We start from the raw sequence: 19,780 nt of genomic DNA, 5'->3' as shown, positions 1-19,780 counted from the left end.
GTGAAGTTTGAGTTTCATAAAAGTTCTTAAATATCTTAAATGATATAACAAATGTCTTAATTATCACTTTAAGATGTCTTAAATAAGCCTCAAAGGCAAACACAGCACATTCTAAAGGTTCACGATTTCAGAGCGTAGTGTTGTAGGTTGTAATTGTACATATTTTATCTTCTTCATCTTTTAGAATGAGCTATGTGTAGAAAAGTAAAGAATAAAAACTTCAAAATAAGAGTCTTGGGGCCAGTTTTACTAATAGCTTGCGCCAGCGCAAACCATCTTTTGGCGTTAAAATAGTACTGTCAGGTTTTACTAAAGATGCGTAGTGATGAATTAGCGTTGAAAAGACGTGGACACAGTTATTTTTGCGCCTGACCTTATTGAATATGCATTTGTAGGAGTTTCCCTTTCAGATGCAAAATTTATGGGAGGAGATTATTCAAATGAATCATGCAACGAGATTTACTAACGTTTGTGCTCGTCAAATTACTGGTATTTGCGCCATTATTTAACGTCCAAAAAAAGCATGTCTTAAACTGTTTTGCGCTTGAAATGGCTGCAATTATTGTTGCTAGGAAAGGCACAGCAGAGAACAGAGAGCGCGTGGTAGAAGGGAGAGGATTTTTTCCACACGTATTCATTTATTTGGAATGTCACAAGAACACATTATGCGAACATATAGTTTGCCAAGCCATGTTATATTTAATTTGCTTGGAACCCTCAACTAGGAATCACGCAATACCAGCTCTATCAAAACTTCTTGCAAACCTTAATTTTTTGGCCTCCAGTTCTTTTCAACGTACAGTGGCGTCTTTCTTTCTTTATTCTTTATTTGCGACTACGCTAATTTGCGCAGCGTTTCGTATATTGCGTTATGTAAATGAGATGTTGCGTCTGTGTTCTTTAATTTGCACGTTGTTAGTAAATCTCCCGCAGAAATGTCCACGCCCATCGGCGCTGTTTTGGAACTGTGCTCTCGCGCTAATTTGCCTTGTTTAGTAAAACTGGACCTTGGTGTATTTTGGGCTTGTTTATAATTGTAAGTCCTGCATTATGCATGAAGTTTTTTGTTTTGTTTTGTTTCTCCCTGTTTATTATTGGTATTTTGGTTACACAGTCGACAATAGTAAATCACATACATTTAAAGAATAAGAGTCCTTGTGTATTTTTTGTGTATTTATTTCTCGCTTTAGATGTGCACTAAATGCAAAATGTATTTAGGAACGTGTGTGCGAATATAAAAAAAGAAATCCAAGCAGGTGCTTAAAAAAAATCAATAAAATAAAGTTTTAGGAAATTTGCGGTCATAAAAGGTCCTATACTGTATCTCAACTGGTATAACAAATGTTTTCTTATCATTTTAAGATGACTTAAATATGCTTAAAAGTCAAAATGCAGCACTGTTGCACATTCTACATGTTCGGTTTCAGAGCTGTATGCAATCAATGAACAACGTAAATTGTAAATTTATGTCAATAATGGTTATGATCTATTGGTGACCTATGACAATGTTTACTTTATGGTGTTTACATTGTAATGTATTATAGATAGTTGTAAGAATGCATATTTTATCTGCAACTTTTTGAATGAGCAGTCAGCAATGGTAAAGTATATGCATTTCAAAATAAGAGTCTGGTGTATTTCAGGCTTGTTTATAATTAAAAGTCCCACATTATGCATAAAGTTTTTTGTTTTGTGTTTGTTTTTTTTCCTGATTGATCTTGGTATTTTGGTTACACAAACTGTTTCTGAAATGTAATTCAACATACAAGCATGTAGCATTTGTCTGGGCTTCCCCCGACCAAGAACATCAGTTAACACATATCATCATTATCATTACACATTTTATTAGTAATATTAAAGTATTTTATTTTATTTAAAATGGGTAATTTATTATGAAGTTATGGATGTACCTTTAACTCCCTGATGCAGAAAAGCCGACACACTGAAGATGTAATTCCTACAGATATCAGTCATGGGGGTTTTCACCACTGCTTGGCTGTTCTCCAAACAGCGGTAGCGCTGGAAGGTTTCCCAGGCGTTGTTGGTCACCATGTCTCCACCCTCTGACCCAGAGCCAGAGAAAATATCCAGGTTTTTGCAGTGTGGCATGAGGACGATCTGAGAGTAAGAATAGATATCGGTTGTTCAGCATTTGAAGATTCCAGTGCAACTGATATTGTCTATATGACAGGGTAAAAAAGGGAGTCTACCGAGTCGATGAGCGTGTACGGCGACTGCACATCACTTAGAGCGGAGTAGCGAGACAGACTCAAGCGCACGGTGTAGTTCAAGCCCTCTTCAAAACACACAGGCCTAGACAGCACCACATACCTGATGGGCAAAACCAAGAGAATTCACTTTCTCAGATTCAACACTCAAAGACATGTTAAGCTTAATGAAACCTAGTGAACAGCCGTCTAGGGGTGCAGTCACATTTTCCGCAGTTCAGTAAATTTTTTAGGTCAAAATCAAGTCTTTCAATAGAAATTGGCACATTCTAATATTTTGCATAAAGATTTCCACATGCAGATTTCGCAATAGGTTCAACATGGTCATGCAGATTTACTGCACTTATCAACAGAATCTGCTTTGTTTGAAAGTGACTTCTGTTTGAGCTGTGCTTCATCACTACACTATTGACCAAGCACATCAAAATAACTGATTTTGAATGCTCTACATAGGCAGGAACTCTGTGCCATACAAATAGACTCACCCTGCAATTGACTTCAATGGGGTTTTACGTTAGCATGTTGCTAAGCTAATATCTTGATACTCTAATCAGAATAAAATGCAATAGGCACAAAAATCTTGGGTTTTTACTAATTTAATTACTTTTTATTGTTACTTTTAAGCTTTGAATGCAATAAATATATCTATAATAAATATCTCTCTGGATTTATTGCAATGCATTCTGAGATTACGTTCTCTGTAAAGGATGCATGAGATGCTGCCTTAGAATTTGGTCAAAATAAGCAAAATGCTGTTCATTACCATCTAGAATAGCCTTCAGTGTTTTAATATTATTTATATACTATTGTCGCTTTTATTAATATTTTGAATTAGCTTCCTAATGCGAGTTAAATTTGTTATGTGCTTTTGTCATTTTGTATTACTTTTTTGTTTTTAAATATTTTATATATATTTGATGAAAAACTTGAAATATAAACTAGAAATGTTGCTTTGGAAACTAATTGAAATAAATATGTTTAAGCTGGAGTACTAAAATTACTAAAACTGAATTGAAAGCTGTGAAGGAATATTTCTAAAAAACAAAAACGAATTACGAAAAGAACAACAAAATTACCAAAACCTAAACTAAAATGAAAATGAAAACTGAATATATAAAAGTAGGGCTGGGCGATAATTCAATAACGATAATTATCGCGATACAGTTTTCCTCAATAAAATGATAAAGTTCGATAAATGTTCGATGTTTATGCTCCAAAAGTGGAACGAAACAGTATATAATATATATATAATATAGTGGAACGAAACAGTATATAATAATATATATATACAGTATATAATTATATTTGTGATTATGCATGTGTGCATTTATACTGAATGTTTTTAGACTAACGTTACTGTTTTTCATACAAATAGGCTACCTTAAAAATCATATATTTATATTTTTATCATGGTATTGAGGTGCTATATGTGTGGTTTTAACTGTGTTTATCATGATTTAAATGTATGCTACTATGGGAGACCAATGCTTAATTAAAAAATTTTAAAAAAACACTTGGTCAGAATAAATTTAACCATATAAAACTGAGGTTGCTCAAATTTTTACAGATGTTACTGATTTAGATTTTACTGATTTTGATGATACCTCTGCATCCTAACTCAATCAAATGTGCATTTCTAAGAGACAAAAAAGTGATATTATTATTATTAATATTATCAGGCAACCCAAACCTGTTTCTTGATTTGAAACAATATCACTCATTAGAACATGCAGAAACTAATAAATACATTTTTCTATTTAGATATTTATTTTCTTAAGGACAATTAATAGTCTGGTTTCTACAACTTTTACTTTGGAGCAAAAATCTCTTAAAACTTAAAAAAAAATTAAGATTTGACATTTATCGTGATAATTATCGTTTTCATTTATTTACAATTAGTAATTTTAGAGCTTCAACTTTGTTCAGTTAGTTGCCAAATGTTCAACTTAGTAGCCTTGGCAACATTTCAAATTTTTGTTTAGTTTTGATCTAATATTTAAGTTTTATTTTATTTCAGCTTCATTTCAATTGTTTTTAATGGTTTTAGTTTATTTTAGTCTTTGCATAAGGACTACATCTACTTCATGATGACTTAAAATACTGCCTAGTTATTATTGGATGAAATGTAATGTGCATCAGGTGGTCCATCTTTCTTCTCTCATACCTGGATCCGGGATGCAGAGACACCACCTGGTTGTCATCGTCAGGCATTGTGTTCGCACAACGGCTGTCGGCGGTAATGACGCGAGGCCTGATGACAGTCATCAACACTTCTTCCCACTGCTCTGGCAGCTACACACCATGAAAGAGCAAGCAGATGATGTAATGATGTATCTGCTTACCCTTTAACTCAAGGCTGATGAAACATGTCTTTACTAAGCTGTTCGAGTCAAATGTCAATGCTAGTATTGTACTGTAGAGCAAGTCACCTGAGGTTCATATCGAATGATAATGTCATACTCCATAGAGTAGGGGATGTTGTCGATGCTGAACTCAAGATAGGCACCTTCAGGAACATTCACAAAACCAATGCCAGTCCAAGTGGGGGATCTGTCCTGAGGCTGGGGTCTCGGGACAACCGTCACACCCTACCGATAGAGAGATATAGAGATATAGAGATACATCATTCAAATACTCAAAGACTTCGACAGATGGCAATAATGAGGACACTTACAGGTCCAAACTTGGCGTCCTCAGCTTCATAAGTGTAGTGGTCCAGAGCGATGAAGTAAAAACCAGATTCCACCTGGTCGCAGCGTCTGCCAAACATGTGCTCGCGACACTGACACTGACCCGTTTCAGGAGAGCAACTGGGGAAAGAAATAACGCCAAGAAATTTAGATGGTTCTTCCTAAAGATCTGGTGGAAAATAGCTCTGGAGGGCATATTTAATGCTGACACAAACAGTCAAGACTCAAAACCTGTGATAAATGGCACCCATCTGTTTGTTGGACTGCAGTTAAAGCCTGCCTTTGTAACTCATGTAAATACAGTTTTCTTATTGGACGATACAGCCAGTTCAGTCTGAGACTAATAAACATTATTTTCACTGTTATTTCAGGCTTCCTGCCAGTAGTTTCTCAACAAACTGATTCAACTTACTAAGAAGAGAGGGCAGTAGGAGTAGCAAGTAGATTTTTAAGTTTTTTAATCCATTTTATTGTCAAAAATCTAAGTCTGATCACAAAGAAAAGTAATAGCACAACTCTCCTCAGAAAGTGGCATAAGTTAAAGTGTCACTCGATGTCCATGATGAGTAAAGGTCCTTGCACACTGAGTCCGAATTTTCGTATGCGTTTTTTTTTTTTTTTCCGTATTTTTCGTATTCATCATCTTTTCTTATCAAAATGCTTGTCACGGATGGGAAAATGCAGAAAATCGAACCTGAGCCGAAATTTTTTATGACAGACGAAAGTTTCGGAGACAGTGTTTAAACGTGATTGACACAACGTGAGGTCGTATTTATTTTTAACGAACAAAAAATTTCGGACTCAGTGTGCAATGACCTTTACACAGCAAAGTTTAATACTTAGAGTAGTGTTAATATTGTTAACAAAATCTTTTGGTAACTGAAATCAAATTAAATATAAACCCTAGCAAAAAGAAATATACTAAAATGTATTTGAATTACATTTATTTTGTGCTAAGTATACTACAAATACATTTACATATTTATGTGCTTAATAAAATACTCGGCAATTGCACTTTTGGTATACTAAACTGGTATACTTAAATTGGAACAACTAATTTTGTACTTAATGCAGTTTAATTGTATGTTTATATAAATACACACACATACAGTATATATTTTGAAAATATTTACATTTATACATTTATATATTCATGTTCTTATATTTTATATTATATATTTAATATATAAACATAACATTTTTCTTAAATCTATACATGCATGTGTTTGTATTTATATATCCATAATAAATATACAAAGTATACACAGATATTATGTAAACAAAAACCTTTATTTTGGATGCAATTAATCGCGATTAATCATTTAACAGCACTAATATTTTTATATCAGTAAATCTTAAGCAATATGTCGGTAAATATGTTGATGAATTTGAAGTATTATGGCATAGGAAGAAAAACTTAAATAAAAACAGAAAAAATACAAATGTTGCCTTGGCACCAAATTTAAATAAATTAGTTAAAATTGAAGTGCTAAAATTATTCAAACTAAAACTGAAATAAAAATAAATTAAAGCTATACAAAAATATTAATTACAAAAAAAGAAAAACTAATAAAAAATGACAAAAGCATATAACAAAATTACTAAAAACTAAACTAATAATAATAGTAAATTATTATAAAATAATAAAAATAGTAGTAATAATAATAGTGATAAAAAGTGTATTTGAATGAGAGATTCAGGAACTTCAGCCAGAACAGAGTAGTTTTACTCACTTGTTGTTGATTGCACCACCATGATCACAGTCACATGGTCTGCAGCCGTCCATGTCGTTACTGAGACCCCAGTGCTGAGGCTATGAGAGAAAGAGACCGAGAGAGAGAGAGACCAGTTAAAAGACCATTTAAACACCACAGTGTTTACGACAGACCTCACAAGAAGCAAAATGTAAGCAGTAGTTCTTAAAGGCAAATGATCACATTTTGGAATAACTGAATGCAAGAAATCTAGAAAAATAAATAAATATAATTGTTATAATGTAAAAGAATATATTATATATATATATATATATATATATATATATATGTGTACTGTATATATATTAATGCACATTTAATAAAATTGTTGTATGATTTACAAAAGTGTCACATTATATATTATAAAAGCACAATGTTATGTTCCTAAAGTCATTCACAGTGCTATTGCACAAAGATATATGAATGAACTCATAAAGTAAACAGAACACGCACCAGACACTGGTCACAGTTCCTTCCGGTTACCAGACGTTTACAGTAGCAGTTTCCTGAGTCTGTATCACATGGACTTCCGCCTGAAACCGTCCCCAAAGCATTGCATGTGCATGCTGGGTAACAACAAAACAAAAGTAACTTTTATTTGAGATCTTTCAAAACCATTTTCACATGAATTGGTGAATGATTTGGGTTCGCTTTAGTGTGTAAGGCATGGACTTACGCTGGCATCCCAGAGGGTCGTCGCTGAGTCCGTAATTGCCTTGTTTGCACTGGTCACAGCGCTCACCCTCCACATTAGGCTTACAGCGACACTGACCCGCGATCAGCCCGAGAGACACGTCTGTCAGCGGATCACATACTCCACCGTTAAGAGAGCCGACCGGATCACAGTTACAGGCTGGAAAAGACAAATCCGGACAGTGTACTTAAAGACAATGGGAGGAACTGTGGACTGCTGGGAAAACTTACAAACGTAGCCATGATAATTCTTATACTATATCAATGCAGCAGTAAAGATGCCCTGTGCCAACTTTTTTATCGCAATACTGTTTTTCACAACAAATTTTGTTAAAACTATCTAGTACAAAGATACTTCACAAAAGATACTTAGCATTGTTACTCACACAACAAATACTGGACACACAACAATAAAGTTTAGTTTTTTAACATCAGTTAATGCATTCCCAAACAATAAACACATTTTTACATGTTAATATATTGATGTTAATATATTAACATTGATATATATATATATATATACTGTATATAGATTAACATTGATATATATGTTAATGCTAATTTATACTTAATAATTAGTTAATAAATATATTTTTTGTTAATTCATGTTTGTTTACAAGTTAATAATTTATACAACTTGAAATGCTAAAAATACACAGAAATAGAAATAGAAATGTACATTAATCAAATAAATAAATGGTATTTTTATTGTTACTCCATGTTAATAATTGGATTGATATTGTATTGCATTGTAAGCTATTATCAAAATTTGATGTAAAACTCAGAGACCACATTTCTGCTTTGTGGTCAAAAAGTTCAAACTGAAAAACCTCAGTCACCACAACAAAAGAGGAATGTGAAACCCTAGACGCGTGTGGTTTGAGGAAGGGCGGCGCTTCGCCTTGTGGTAACGGACTACTTTAAAGCCCAGGTGTTTCTGCTCCCAAATCTGCACGAGCAGAGATGAACAAAGCAACAGCTGGACCAGACTCGCATCACAAACTAGACCAGACAGGTAGAGGAGCAGCGGCCGTCTGAAGGGGGAGAAAAGCTCAGAGGAAATGACAGGTGAGGAAATGAGAGGGACACGTACGCTCGCAGATGTTGGGGTCGCGGATGTCTTTCTCCGGATGCTGGTAGAAGAAGGGCTTGCACTGCTCACACTTGTGACCCATGGTGTTGTGTTTGCAGTCGTCGCACACGCCGCCGCTCACGTTACCCGAGGCCTGATACACGGCCATGTCGAAATGACAGGAATCAGAGTGATGATTGCAGTTACATTCTGTGAAAGAAGCAAAGAAATGTTAGTGAGGAAATGGCAAATGATTAAGTAACAATTGCACGACAGTTATGACGTTTAAAAACTATAGCGCAGTAACAATTGCACGACAGAATTATGACGTTTAAAAACTATAACGCAGTAACAATTGCACGACAGAATTACGACGTTTAAAAACTATAGCGCAGTAACAATTGCACGACAGAATTACGATGTTTAAAAACTATAACGCAGTAACAATTGCACGACAGAATTACGACGTTTAAAAACTATAGCGCAGTAACAATTGCACGACAGAATTATGATGTTTAAAAACTATAGCGCAGTAACAATTGCACGACAGAATTATGACGTTCAAAAACTATAGCGCAGTAACAATTTCACAATAAAATTACGATGTTTAAAAACTATAACGCAGTAACAATTGCACGACAGAATTACGACGTTTAAAAACTATAGCGCAGTAACAATTTCACGACAGAATTACGATGTTTAAAAACTATAACGCAGTAACAATTGCACGACAGAATTACGACGTTTAAAAACTATAGCGCAGTAACAATTGCACGACAGAATTACGACGTTTAAAAACTATAGCGCAGTAACAATTGCACGACAGAATTACGATGTTTAAAAACTATAGCGCAGTAACAATTGCACGACAGAATTACGATGTTTAAAAACTATAGCGCAGTAACAATTGCACGACAGAATTACGACGCTTAAAAACTATAGCGCGGTAACAATTGCACGACAGAATTACGATGTTTAAAAACTATAGCGCAGTAACAATTGCACGACAGAATTACGACGTTTAAAAACTATAGCGCAGTAACAATTGCACGACAGAATTACGACGTTTAAAAACTATAGCGCAGTAACAATTGCACGACAGAATTACGACGTTTAAAAACTATAGCGCAGTAACAATTGCACGACAGAATTACGACGTTTAAAAACTATAACGCAGTAACAACTGCACAACAAAGAATTATTATGTTTAAAAACTATAACAAAGTAACAATTGCACAACAAAGATTTACTATATTTAAAAACTATAGGCCTAATGCTGTCATATCTGTACAACAAAGAATTATGACTTTGAAAACTATAAAGCAGTAACAATTGTACAACAAAGAATTTTTGACTATGTTCTTTAAAGAAGTTACAACAGTTACAAAACGTGTGTACTGTTACAAAAAGTTTAATGTATCTGAGTTAGTAGCATACCAAAGTTAAAATATTGATATCAAAACTTCATTAGAAACTACAGGGCAGTAACAATTGTACTAAAAATAGAATGTCAATGTTGTTTAGAAACTCTCATGCAGTAACATTGATACAATACTATAATACCGATATTTAAAAACTATAAACAGAGACAAAAGTACATCAAAAAGAATGTTACAAAACTTGTAACACCTGATTTGCAAGGTAAATCTTTTGAAAATCTACTGGTTTCATATTGTTTTTAAAAACATTATATATATATTTTTTTTAATTATATTTAATGACTCAAAGTCATGAGAATGTAATAGTGCATTTTCATTACATTTTGACATAAATATCACTACATTTTTGGGTTGTACAACAAGACATTTTATGAACAGAATTAACTTTGTCATAAAAAGTTCTTTTTAATTAAATGAATAGATCCAGACAAAGAAAAATGAGCATGATTTCATTGACCCATAACTGAATATTGCAGAAGATCATACTTTTACAGGCGTTGGTGTTACGTCCCTCTGCGGGTCTCCAGGGCAGGTCATGGTAAAAGTCCTGACAGCGCTCACAGTTCAGCCCCATGGTGTTATGATTACACATACAATGGCCATGGACCTACGGCAAAAGAGACATAACAATGATAACCAAGAACAAAATAAATGTAACCAAATTGAGACTGTGCGCGGAACAGGATATTTAAAGGCACCACAAATTATAAACAGAAGTCCTCAGAATGAATTTGAGCTAATTTCCTACTCAGACCCTAAAAAGGGAAAAGTTTCTTCATACAACAGAAACTTAGAAAAAAGATGGAGTTGCTCAGAACAGTCTTCAAATCCGGCCCTAAACCAGATGGCAACAGGAAATGTTTATATTGGATGCATCTGTTCTACATTAAACAAACTCGAGTCCTGGCACAGACACAGATCTAGATGCAGTCTATACGTGAGCTTTCACAGAACTTCTCTGATCTAGATGATCTAAAGCCACTTCAGTGCCTTTGAATAAAATTCTTGCACATAAAAAGTTAGTGAGATTGAGATCTGGATGTAATATCTGTTCATTACTTTTGTAAGAGCTGCAACAGACTGAGACAGATTGTAAACAGAGAAGACTGCAGACTAAACAGGAACCTCATTCCTTTGGTGTATTTCTTCAAATCATTGATATAAAACCACAGAAACACATACTACAACTTCAAGCATAAATGAAACAAAGCCAAAAAAAGGTTTGTAAACAACAGACTCTGCGTGCATTTTCTCTGCCACATGATTATTTGCACTGTAAACTATTCAATGATGAAACCACGAGGTACTTTCAAACTAATATGAAACAGATCCAAACTGAATTAGCAGCAGACTGTGATGGGACTTCAAACGATTTCTTCCATGACAAATGTGTGTGAGATGTTTTCTTCAAAGCAGAGGTTTAAAAAGCCAGAAAAACGTCTGCTGCATTTAAATGTGGCATAAATCAAAAACGACTTCCTATTAAATTTGCTTTATTTATCTACAATTCATTCAGGTATAATACTGCATTAAAATTTTATAATTTCAGCTCATACGTGATTGCCAAGTCAGTTTGTGGTGGCGATTGGAGGGAAAAATTTGGAAAAAATATAAAATATAATTTAAAAAATAACTATAACAACAAATAGTATAATTGTACAAAAAAAAAAAAAAAAGGTAAAAATATAAAATAATGTACAAAATAAAAATGTAACTTGCATTATTCATGGCATAAAACTCACCATGCTGTCCACGACCTCTCCAGCTCCATCGACGGGGGCGCATTCGGATGCGTGACCATAGCAAAAACAGTTTCCTCTCACCACCATGTCGTAAATCGCATAGTAGTACTTCTCCTTGATCTCTATACGTGAGTCCAGAAGATTGTCCCCGAGAGTATGCAGCCTAGTGAACTTCACCCTCAGATTAGTGATCTTTAACATGTCTATAAATGATAGGAGGCAAGAAGTTAGCAATACAGAAATTTGGTTCACACTATTAGGCCACTTAATGGCAAGCATGTATGTTAAAAAATTTTCATTTGTGTCCTTACTTTGAATTCTGGGGCTGTAGGGATCATCAATCCTGAATACTGGATCCAAAACCCTAAAGATGACCTTCAGAAGCCGAACGAACAAGGGTAAATGGAAAATCCAGTATAAATCTAAGTACTCAACATAAGTGTGATGCATTTCCAAAGCTCACCTCGCCCTCAGTTGAGGGTTCAATGTCGGAGTAGCGGGAATCGCAGATAACATCGTCCACTTTGGCCATGGGTCCTTGAGAGACAAAGGGGAAGGAGCTCTCGCAGTCATAGGCGAAGTATCGGTACACTTGCCAAGTCTTCCCGAAGTCTGACGACCGTTCGATCACCATAGCAGCAGGTCTGAACGTCTAGATGGGGAGCATTAGAGGTCACGGTCGACTTGAGATCGATACGTCCAAAATATGGATTATAATCCTGCATCATCAGGATTGATCCTAACATAATATCTATACTGTTTTTTTGGTTACACTTTATTTTAAGGTGACATTACCTTAAATTACACAAATTAGGGTTAGTTGCTTGAAATTACTATTATTACTCAAGTAATTGCATGTAACTATGTCACCTTAATATAAAGTGTTACCCATTTTTTATTACTTGTAGAATGAAAATTAAAGTGTTTTAATGCGCACTTTAAAAATACCACTAAATCATGATGAAATGTGACATTTAGGATAATAAATAATAATAATAACAGGTTTTTAAGAATGCATCAATATGGAAATTCTGGGCTAAAAATAATCTTATAATTATTTTCATGTTATAGCCAATAATAGATAAATGGATGACATTAAAATACTATTTTATGTAATTCAAAATAAAACACTACAAAGTAAAATAAATCAATTTAAATGCTGCAAGTGTATTTAGGCATCTCAACATTATAATTTAGTTTTAAAAAATTACATTCATTCTGAAATTTGTTTAGGAAAAATGGGATTAAATTTCAAAGTTAATAAATTATGCAGAAAAACATACCAGCCAGTATGGTAGCATTATATCATCCAGTGTTATTTTAGTATCAAAAGTTACCGTTTTTGTTAATATTTTGAATTTTTACAATATTTTTTGGTTTCATTAATTCTAGTCAAAGTTTTAGTAATTTTGTTGTGTTCTTGTCATTTTTAGCTGTTTTTTTTTTAATAATGTCTATATAGTTTTCATTAATTTAATTCATCAGTTTTAGTTTATTTAGTTGGAGTTATGTTACTACTTCAAGTTAAATCAAACAACAAATAAACGGCAGATTGTGAGAAATTATGAAACTAGTGATGTAGTTTCATAATAAAATTCTATACACACACACACACACACACATATACATACATATATATATATATATATATATATATATATGTGTGTGTGTGTGTGTGTGTGTGTGTATATATATATATATATATATATATATATATATATATCTCAATGCCAATATCGATATCAGTACTTAAATTAAATGGAAATTTTCATAATTTTTTATATGTTTTTTAAGATACAATTTTAAATTGCTAGGCAAGGCAAGTTTATTTATATAGCACATTTCATAAACAATGGTAATTCAAAGTGCTTTACATAAAAGGAAGTAAAATAATAATTTAAAAAAATAATCGCAACAATAAAACCAGAAATTTAAAAACGTTTAAAATGATTTAAAAATTGATTTAGAACAGTTAGAAATAAAAATGATTATACATAAAATACAGTACAGTCAGTTCGGACACTGTATTGTTAGAAATTTCCATTTAATTTATGTACTGGTATCAATATTGGCATTACTGGCCCGGATAGTATTTGGTATTGGATCAAAAATAATGTTATTTTATATTATAACAAACAAACAGTGATGAAAGTTTTGTTCCCAACAATCTTTGCAATCAACATCACATGAGCCCTGTTGTTCTCTTGACGCCAGTCGTTTCATATACGCTCTCTGATTTCTTTGAACTGTATTGCTGAAGTGAGATCGTGCTGAAATGTAATCTTCAGATGAAGCATTCCAGTCGTCTCAGTCGGCTGCACAGCTGGGTTTATCCCAGACCTCCCACGGCTCCCACACACTGAGCAACACTTCCCCTCCTTCCAGCAAAATCCACATCAACCCCCCTTCCCTTCCCACATTCTCTCCTAACGACCGCAAATCTCACCTCAGCCCGGGGCTGTGGCGACACCTTCCCCCCAAAACACACATCGCCAACTGACTGTCCCCTCAGCACTTACTTTAAAGGTCATGATGAGGTGGGTGAAGTGGAACTCTGCCTCCAGGTTCAACTGGATTGTGACGTTCTCCAGGCCTGAGAAAGAGAGAGATAAAGACAAAGAGTTGTATTTCTCCACATTTATTAATGAAGTTCCATTTGTTGATTCCAAAACTGTTCTTTATTATGTTCTTTAGGCTCTTTACTGGCATCTGTGGTTTCATAAAGATTTTTAAAATGTTCTTCACACACAAAAAGGGTTCTTTTAAGAACTGCTGACTGAAAAGTTCTTTGGGGAACCAAAAATCATCTTCTATGGCATTACTGTTTTGCAGTCTTTATTTTTATGATCTCATGGTCTTTAAAGCCTTTAATGTAATGATGACTTAATATAAAAGCTTAAAACTGGACCCCATTCACTTTCATTATATGCATAAAACAACAAAACATATAGAAAATATATATTTTTTAGTATCTTGATAATAATGACAATTCTCATTTTTAAAGGATTTTATGGTCTATCATTATTTGTCATTAACCCTACCTTGAATATATGTTAATATATTAATTATTATTTTTGCGGGAAAAAAAAATGTCACATGGACTATTTTAGAGATATCTTTACTACCTTTCTGGGCCTTGAAAATGCCAGTTGCATTGTTGTCTATGGGAGGGTCAGAAAGCTTTCGGATTTCATCAAAAATAACTTAATTTTTGTTCCGAAGATAAATGAATGTCTTACAGGTTTGGAACAACATGGGGGTGAGTAATTAATGACAGAATTTTCATTTTTGGGTGAACTATCCCTTTAACTAATGGGACTGTATTGTAAAGTGTTACCAATGTTTCTCCATTAAGGTAATGAAACTGTAAAGGAAGGGTTAAGCAACATAGTTTAAGTACAAATTACAATTTTAAAAGGAACATCTGCAACTTGTACATTAAGAAGCAATGCACAATTGCCCTAATAGTACTACAGACCTCTACTGCTCTATAGTTACCCTAAACATCTGCCTTTTTTAGTGGGAACATGCTTTGGGGGTCCATAAACATCAAAAATAAGAATAAACAGAGTCATATCTTTAATTAAGTAGGAGGTCACCCCTTGTATTCCCAGGCTTTTGGCCCAGTTGGCTGCTGTATCTCTCATGGGTAAGCAGTTATTTTTCCTCCTACCCCATACTCTCTCCAAAACCATACATTCACAGGCTTCTCTGGTTGCAATCATGGCCCCTTGCTTCCTGTCCCGCTACATTTCACACTCCTCCACTGCAATAACCAGTAAATCTCTGGATTTCTATTTCCTCTGTCTGTTTGTGTCATCGAGAAACATATGGCGTGTAGAACTGTACATTTTGATAGCTTGCAACAGCTGGACCTTCTCCATGTTGGCTGAAGATGTTTCGCAACTCAACCGAGTGGGTGGTTTGTATGGGAGTTTTGCAAGGTAAAGTATGCTTTAAAATCTTCTTTAAAAACTTACATGATGTGAGGAACAGAATAGAATTTAAGTCATAATTCACTGAAGGTTGCTCTCAAATCTGCATTTCTGCATAATTAGCAAGGTTGTGAAACGTTTCAACCAATGAAATTTAATTACGAGTCACACAAGTTTAAGAGTACAAATAAGAGCGTCTATGATAAAAAACAAGGAAAATGCTAGTTCTTATAAATGTATTCTTTGTATTTGTCTTGGTGTCATATGATTTTGAAAACTTTTATATAATCTTACTGAATACCTAAAAATGTAATATGCTGAAGTAAAAACACCTTGAATACATACAATAGAGTACATTAATCAGTGTATGGGTGTGTCTTATTTGCAATTTGTGCCTTATTCATCATTTTGAGTTTTTAAAATATATTTAAAAAGGTAAAAAGTGTTTTTCTTTTTTTCAGGTTTTCAGAGTCGCACCACATGACATTTTAAAACCCGAACTAACCTTGTCATAAAAAGATTAAATTATTTGATATTTTAAGAACCATATTGACTTCTGCTGAGGCCTTGATATTTCCTGTTTTGTGTTTTTTTTTCTGCATATTGGTTGAGTCACATGACTCTGATTTGGCTGACTTTTTTTCAAATATTAATAATCAGCAAAGCATTTTTTTGAAGCAAGAAAAAGAATAACATTTAAATGTATTGTTTTAAATATATATATTTTTATATTTGTATAGTTTATCATTAGATTATGAGCGTAAATTTGACAAAATATTTTTTGGTAACACTTTTTAACTATTAACTACGACTTTTTCCTCAACAAATTCCTACTTTGCTGCTTATTAATAGTTAGTGCGGTAGTTGTTAAGTTTAGGTATTGGGTAGGATTAGGGATGTAGAATAAGGTCATGTATAATAAGGCATTAATATGTGCTTAATTACTACTAATAAATGGCTAATATTCTATTAATATGCATGCTGATTAGCAACTATTTAAGAGACCTTAAAATAAAGTGTTACCTATTTTTTATATTGGATTGAAACAGCATGGGATAAATAACACAATCTTCAATAGGCAGGTAGGAAACTCTTTCCCAAGGGAAAAAGAGATGTCATTCCACACTTTGAAGACTGGTCATCGCCTTAACTGGTCAGCAATTACACAAATGCTTTGAAGTAGTTAGTCCCTCTATTGGTCTGATTATAGGGGAACTAACGGACACACTAATGAGAGAGAGTTCCCTCTAATAAGACCTTGTTTCACAGCCTTCCTACATTCCCATGAGAATGTAGAACATCCGAGACTGAGCAAACACCTAAAATAGTACTGAATAGTATTGAAAAGAAAGGAAGATGATCAATTGTTTGGTTTGGAGTCACAACACAACTCACCATTTTCTGACTGCCACCAAGTCTTGAGGCGGTTCGGGGCGAATGTAGTCACGACATTTTCGATTCTGTGGCTGGTTACTTGGTGCGTGCTTTCATCGTAGGTTCCCCTGGAATCGCACACAAAGCACTTCTTCTCTTCCTGTGATGGAGGGGGTGGAAAAACCAGATAATGTCAATGGCATTCTCCAAATGAAATGAATGAGGTCTCTGAGATACTGAAGCAAGTCAACCCACTTGGTCTGACTTACATGACACAGCTTTTTCAAACTCGGATGGCCCACAGAGAGCATTGGTTTCATGTGCTGGCCAGATGTTCAGAGCTGCTTTGTGACACTTTCTCTTAATTAAAAACCTATTAAAGCAATTTGACTCTCTTGAGGGCAATTAGCTTGAAAATTAGGACATATATTGTGTTGTAATGTGACTGGTGCGTTAAAATGAGTTCTTGTCCACCTCCACCTCATAACCGCCAATTGACCTCATGAGCTCCAACTCAACATGTTGCACTGCAAAGGTTTTTCTTTGATGACACCACCTTGTTTTAAATAGTTGAAGAGATGAAGATAAACCAATCAAAAGAACTGTTCCGATATGTAAAGGAAATTCTTGGTCTTGAGACAAAACTTGGAAGTAATTATCTCTCTATTATGGCGTGGCATGAGTGATTATCACTCAGCCATAGCATCAACAAACCCCTATAAACCTGCAGATTGCATTTTTGAAGATTCAGAAGACCCATGTAAGATGTTCAATGGCCCTATGTAAAACATTTTAAGGCGCTTTGTCTAGAAGGAAGTAGTCTAGACATTCAAGGGTCGAAGGAAACAAATCTCTGAAGACAAACATGTTCCAAAAACACCCACATGAAATAACAAGACAGCAATAAATCTCTTTCTAAAGATGTTACAGATGAAAGCACCAAAGGGTGTTGGGAGAAATCCCACAAGTGGAAATAAAACATAAATTTTTATTGCGGCATTAAAACACAATTATCTAGCTGAGTATAGAGCCCAAGGGGGTGCAATTTTAATTTCAGATGAATATATATCAATTGATATCATGACATGACCATAAAATTAATGCTTGTCTTTGCAACTTTTTGCAACTTGAAAAATAAAACAAATTTCTACCACTACGTAATGATTATAGCACATTGTAATTTTAATTCAAACTTAATTGCAACTTTTAATGCCAAAACATCTGTATTTAATCAACAATGAAGGATAACGGTTTGCAGCACGCAGGTTACCTGCAAATGACTGACGATACAGAAGGGCTCAGGTTTGTGGTGTCCGCATGTGGAGGTGGCTGAGAGTTGGTGTGCTCTTCCAATGAGAAGATCTCCTGTGGCAGGATAACAGCTCCCCTCTGTGCACACATCTCCCAGCTCAGGCACATCTGCGAGAGCCCATGCCCCTAAAACTTTGTGGAAGAAAAACTTTATATGCATCTGGTAGTAAAACATAATACCATATAGACTTTTTTGCTTTGCTTGTTTGCTTGTATTTGTATGGTCCTTTAAGTTTCAGTTTTAGAAAAGCTAAAAAGAGGCTGTTAAACTGACTACTTGACATGCATATACATATATATAAATAAAACTTATTTATAAAAATACAGAAATTATAATATTCATTTTCTTTTGGAAGTTTACAAATATCAGATATCAGCAAAAAGATAATTGCTTAAAGTTTGAGAAATAGGTCAAACCTCTACATAAAGAAACTTTGCTTCAACAAAACTAAAATGAAACTTACTTAAAAGGGCTGCGAGCTGTAACAGCATGTTTCTAGACTCTTTCTTCAGCCGGGGTTTAGTAATCCTGATTTTGCTTGGAAACTGCAGCGCTGAGTCCGATCCCTGCAGACTGTGCTGCTGCTTTTTACTGCAGCTGGAGCTGCGCGAAACTTTTTCTCCTCGGCCGCTAATCTTCTGCGCATGCGCACAACGCTTCGACTCTCGCGCGCTCCCTCCCCCATTTTCGAAGGTGGTCTCGAGGTAAGCAACGGTCAGTGAAAAACGGATAAAAGTAATTAATAGAGCACTGAAGTATAGATTTAAGTACACTCGAGTCGACTGTACATGTCATATGAATAACGCTGAAAGCAAATATTTGCGTATTTGATAAAAACGCGCCATTTGATGGGATTTGAAACGGTACCTCAGACTCAGCAAAGATATTTTACCCTCTTCAAGTAGGGAGGGATTGTTCTGGTTTGTGACTTTAAAAAAAGAGTGAAATCTGTGGTATTTGTTGTTCATGTTAAGAGAAAGACAAAACCTTTCTGTGGTTGCAACAAAATGTTTTTAATAAAAGACCAAATTAAAATTTTACATAGTAATCTAGACTCTCACGCACAATTACAAATCCTAAAAATTTTATTAACAGCTATTCTTACTTCCAATAATGATACACTAAAATGAACTGACCTGATCAGTCAAATGGCCTTAAATAAGGGAGGATTCCTCAATAATTAGACAGTTTAAAGGTCAGTCAAAAAGCAGGAGGTTCATGTGGAACTGATGTGGATTTGGTGGTTGTCTTGACTGAGATAAATGAGTGTAATAATGACCAAGACGAGAAACAGACTTCAGTCAGTTTAGACATTAGGAATTAAACCAGAGATTTGAATTATCAGTATATTAAGGCAATAAAGTGGCCATATTTAGATATTAAGTTAGGCAAGTGCTACAAAGCATACATTGTAAAAAGTGAAACCTAACTTGATTCCATCCTACATCCTGTCACCTTTAACCCGCTTGTGTAGAGTTTTTCTTTGTTTTCTCTTTGTAAACTTCAGGAAGAGATTTGGTGAGGTGATACAGCTAATATCA

The 19,780-nt window shown here is 34.4% G+C and overlaps 1 protein-coding gene across 1 annotated transcript in view; it reads right to left on the bottom strand.

The window, feature by feature from the left end:
- Positions 1 to 18,859, bottom strand: part of lamb1a (laminin, beta 1a) — a 37,363-nt gene extending 18,504 nt beyond the window's left edge. The window contains exons 1-17 of the mRNA XM_058766417.1: positions 18,703 to 18,859; positions 18,198 to 18,370; positions 16,949 to 17,087; positions 14,138 to 14,211; positions 12,082 to 12,270; positions 11,930 to 11,993; positions 11,619 to 11,821; positions 10,363 to 10,483; positions 8,459 to 8,647; positions 7,349 to 7,525; positions 7,126 to 7,238; positions 6,652 to 6,731; positions 4,903 to 5,038; positions 4,658 to 4,816; positions 4,393 to 4,520; positions 2,211 to 2,331; positions 1,911 to 2,118 (exon numbers count right to left, since the gene is read on the bottom strand). Coding sequence (XP_058622400.1) covers positions 1,911 to 2,118; positions 2,211 to 2,331; positions 4,393 to 4,520; positions 4,658 to 4,816; positions 4,903 to 5,038; positions 6,652 to 6,731; positions 7,126 to 7,238; positions 7,349 to 7,525; positions 8,459 to 8,647; positions 10,363 to 10,483; positions 11,619 to 11,821; positions 11,930 to 11,993; positions 12,082 to 12,270; positions 14,138 to 14,211; positions 16,949 to 17,087; positions 18,198 to 18,370; positions 18,703 to 18,730 — 2,302 coding nt within the window. The 5' untranslated portion in view covers positions 18,731 to 18,859. The remainder of the gene's footprint in view (positions 1 to 1,910; positions 2,119 to 2,210; positions 2,332 to 4,392; positions 4,521 to 4,657; positions 4,817 to 4,902; positions 5,039 to 6,651; positions 6,732 to 7,125; positions 7,239 to 7,348; positions 7,526 to 8,458; positions 8,648 to 10,362; positions 10,484 to 11,618; positions 11,822 to 11,929; positions 11,994 to 12,081; positions 12,271 to 14,137; positions 14,212 to 16,948; positions 17,088 to 18,197; positions 18,371 to 18,702) is intronic.
- Between the last annotated feature and the right edge of the window lie 921 nt (positions 18,860 to 19,780).

The sequence above is a fragment of the Onychostoma macrolepis genome, chromosome 25, assembly GCF_012432095.1.
Source record: "Onychostoma macrolepis isolate SWU-2019 chromosome 25, ASM1243209v1, whole genome shotgun sequence".
NCBI lineage: Eukaryota > Metazoa > Chordata > Actinopteri > Cypriniformes > Cyprinidae > Onychostoma > Onychostoma macrolepis.
Note: the sequence above shows the minus strand (reverse complement) of the source record. Positions and strands in the feature narration are given on the sequence as shown.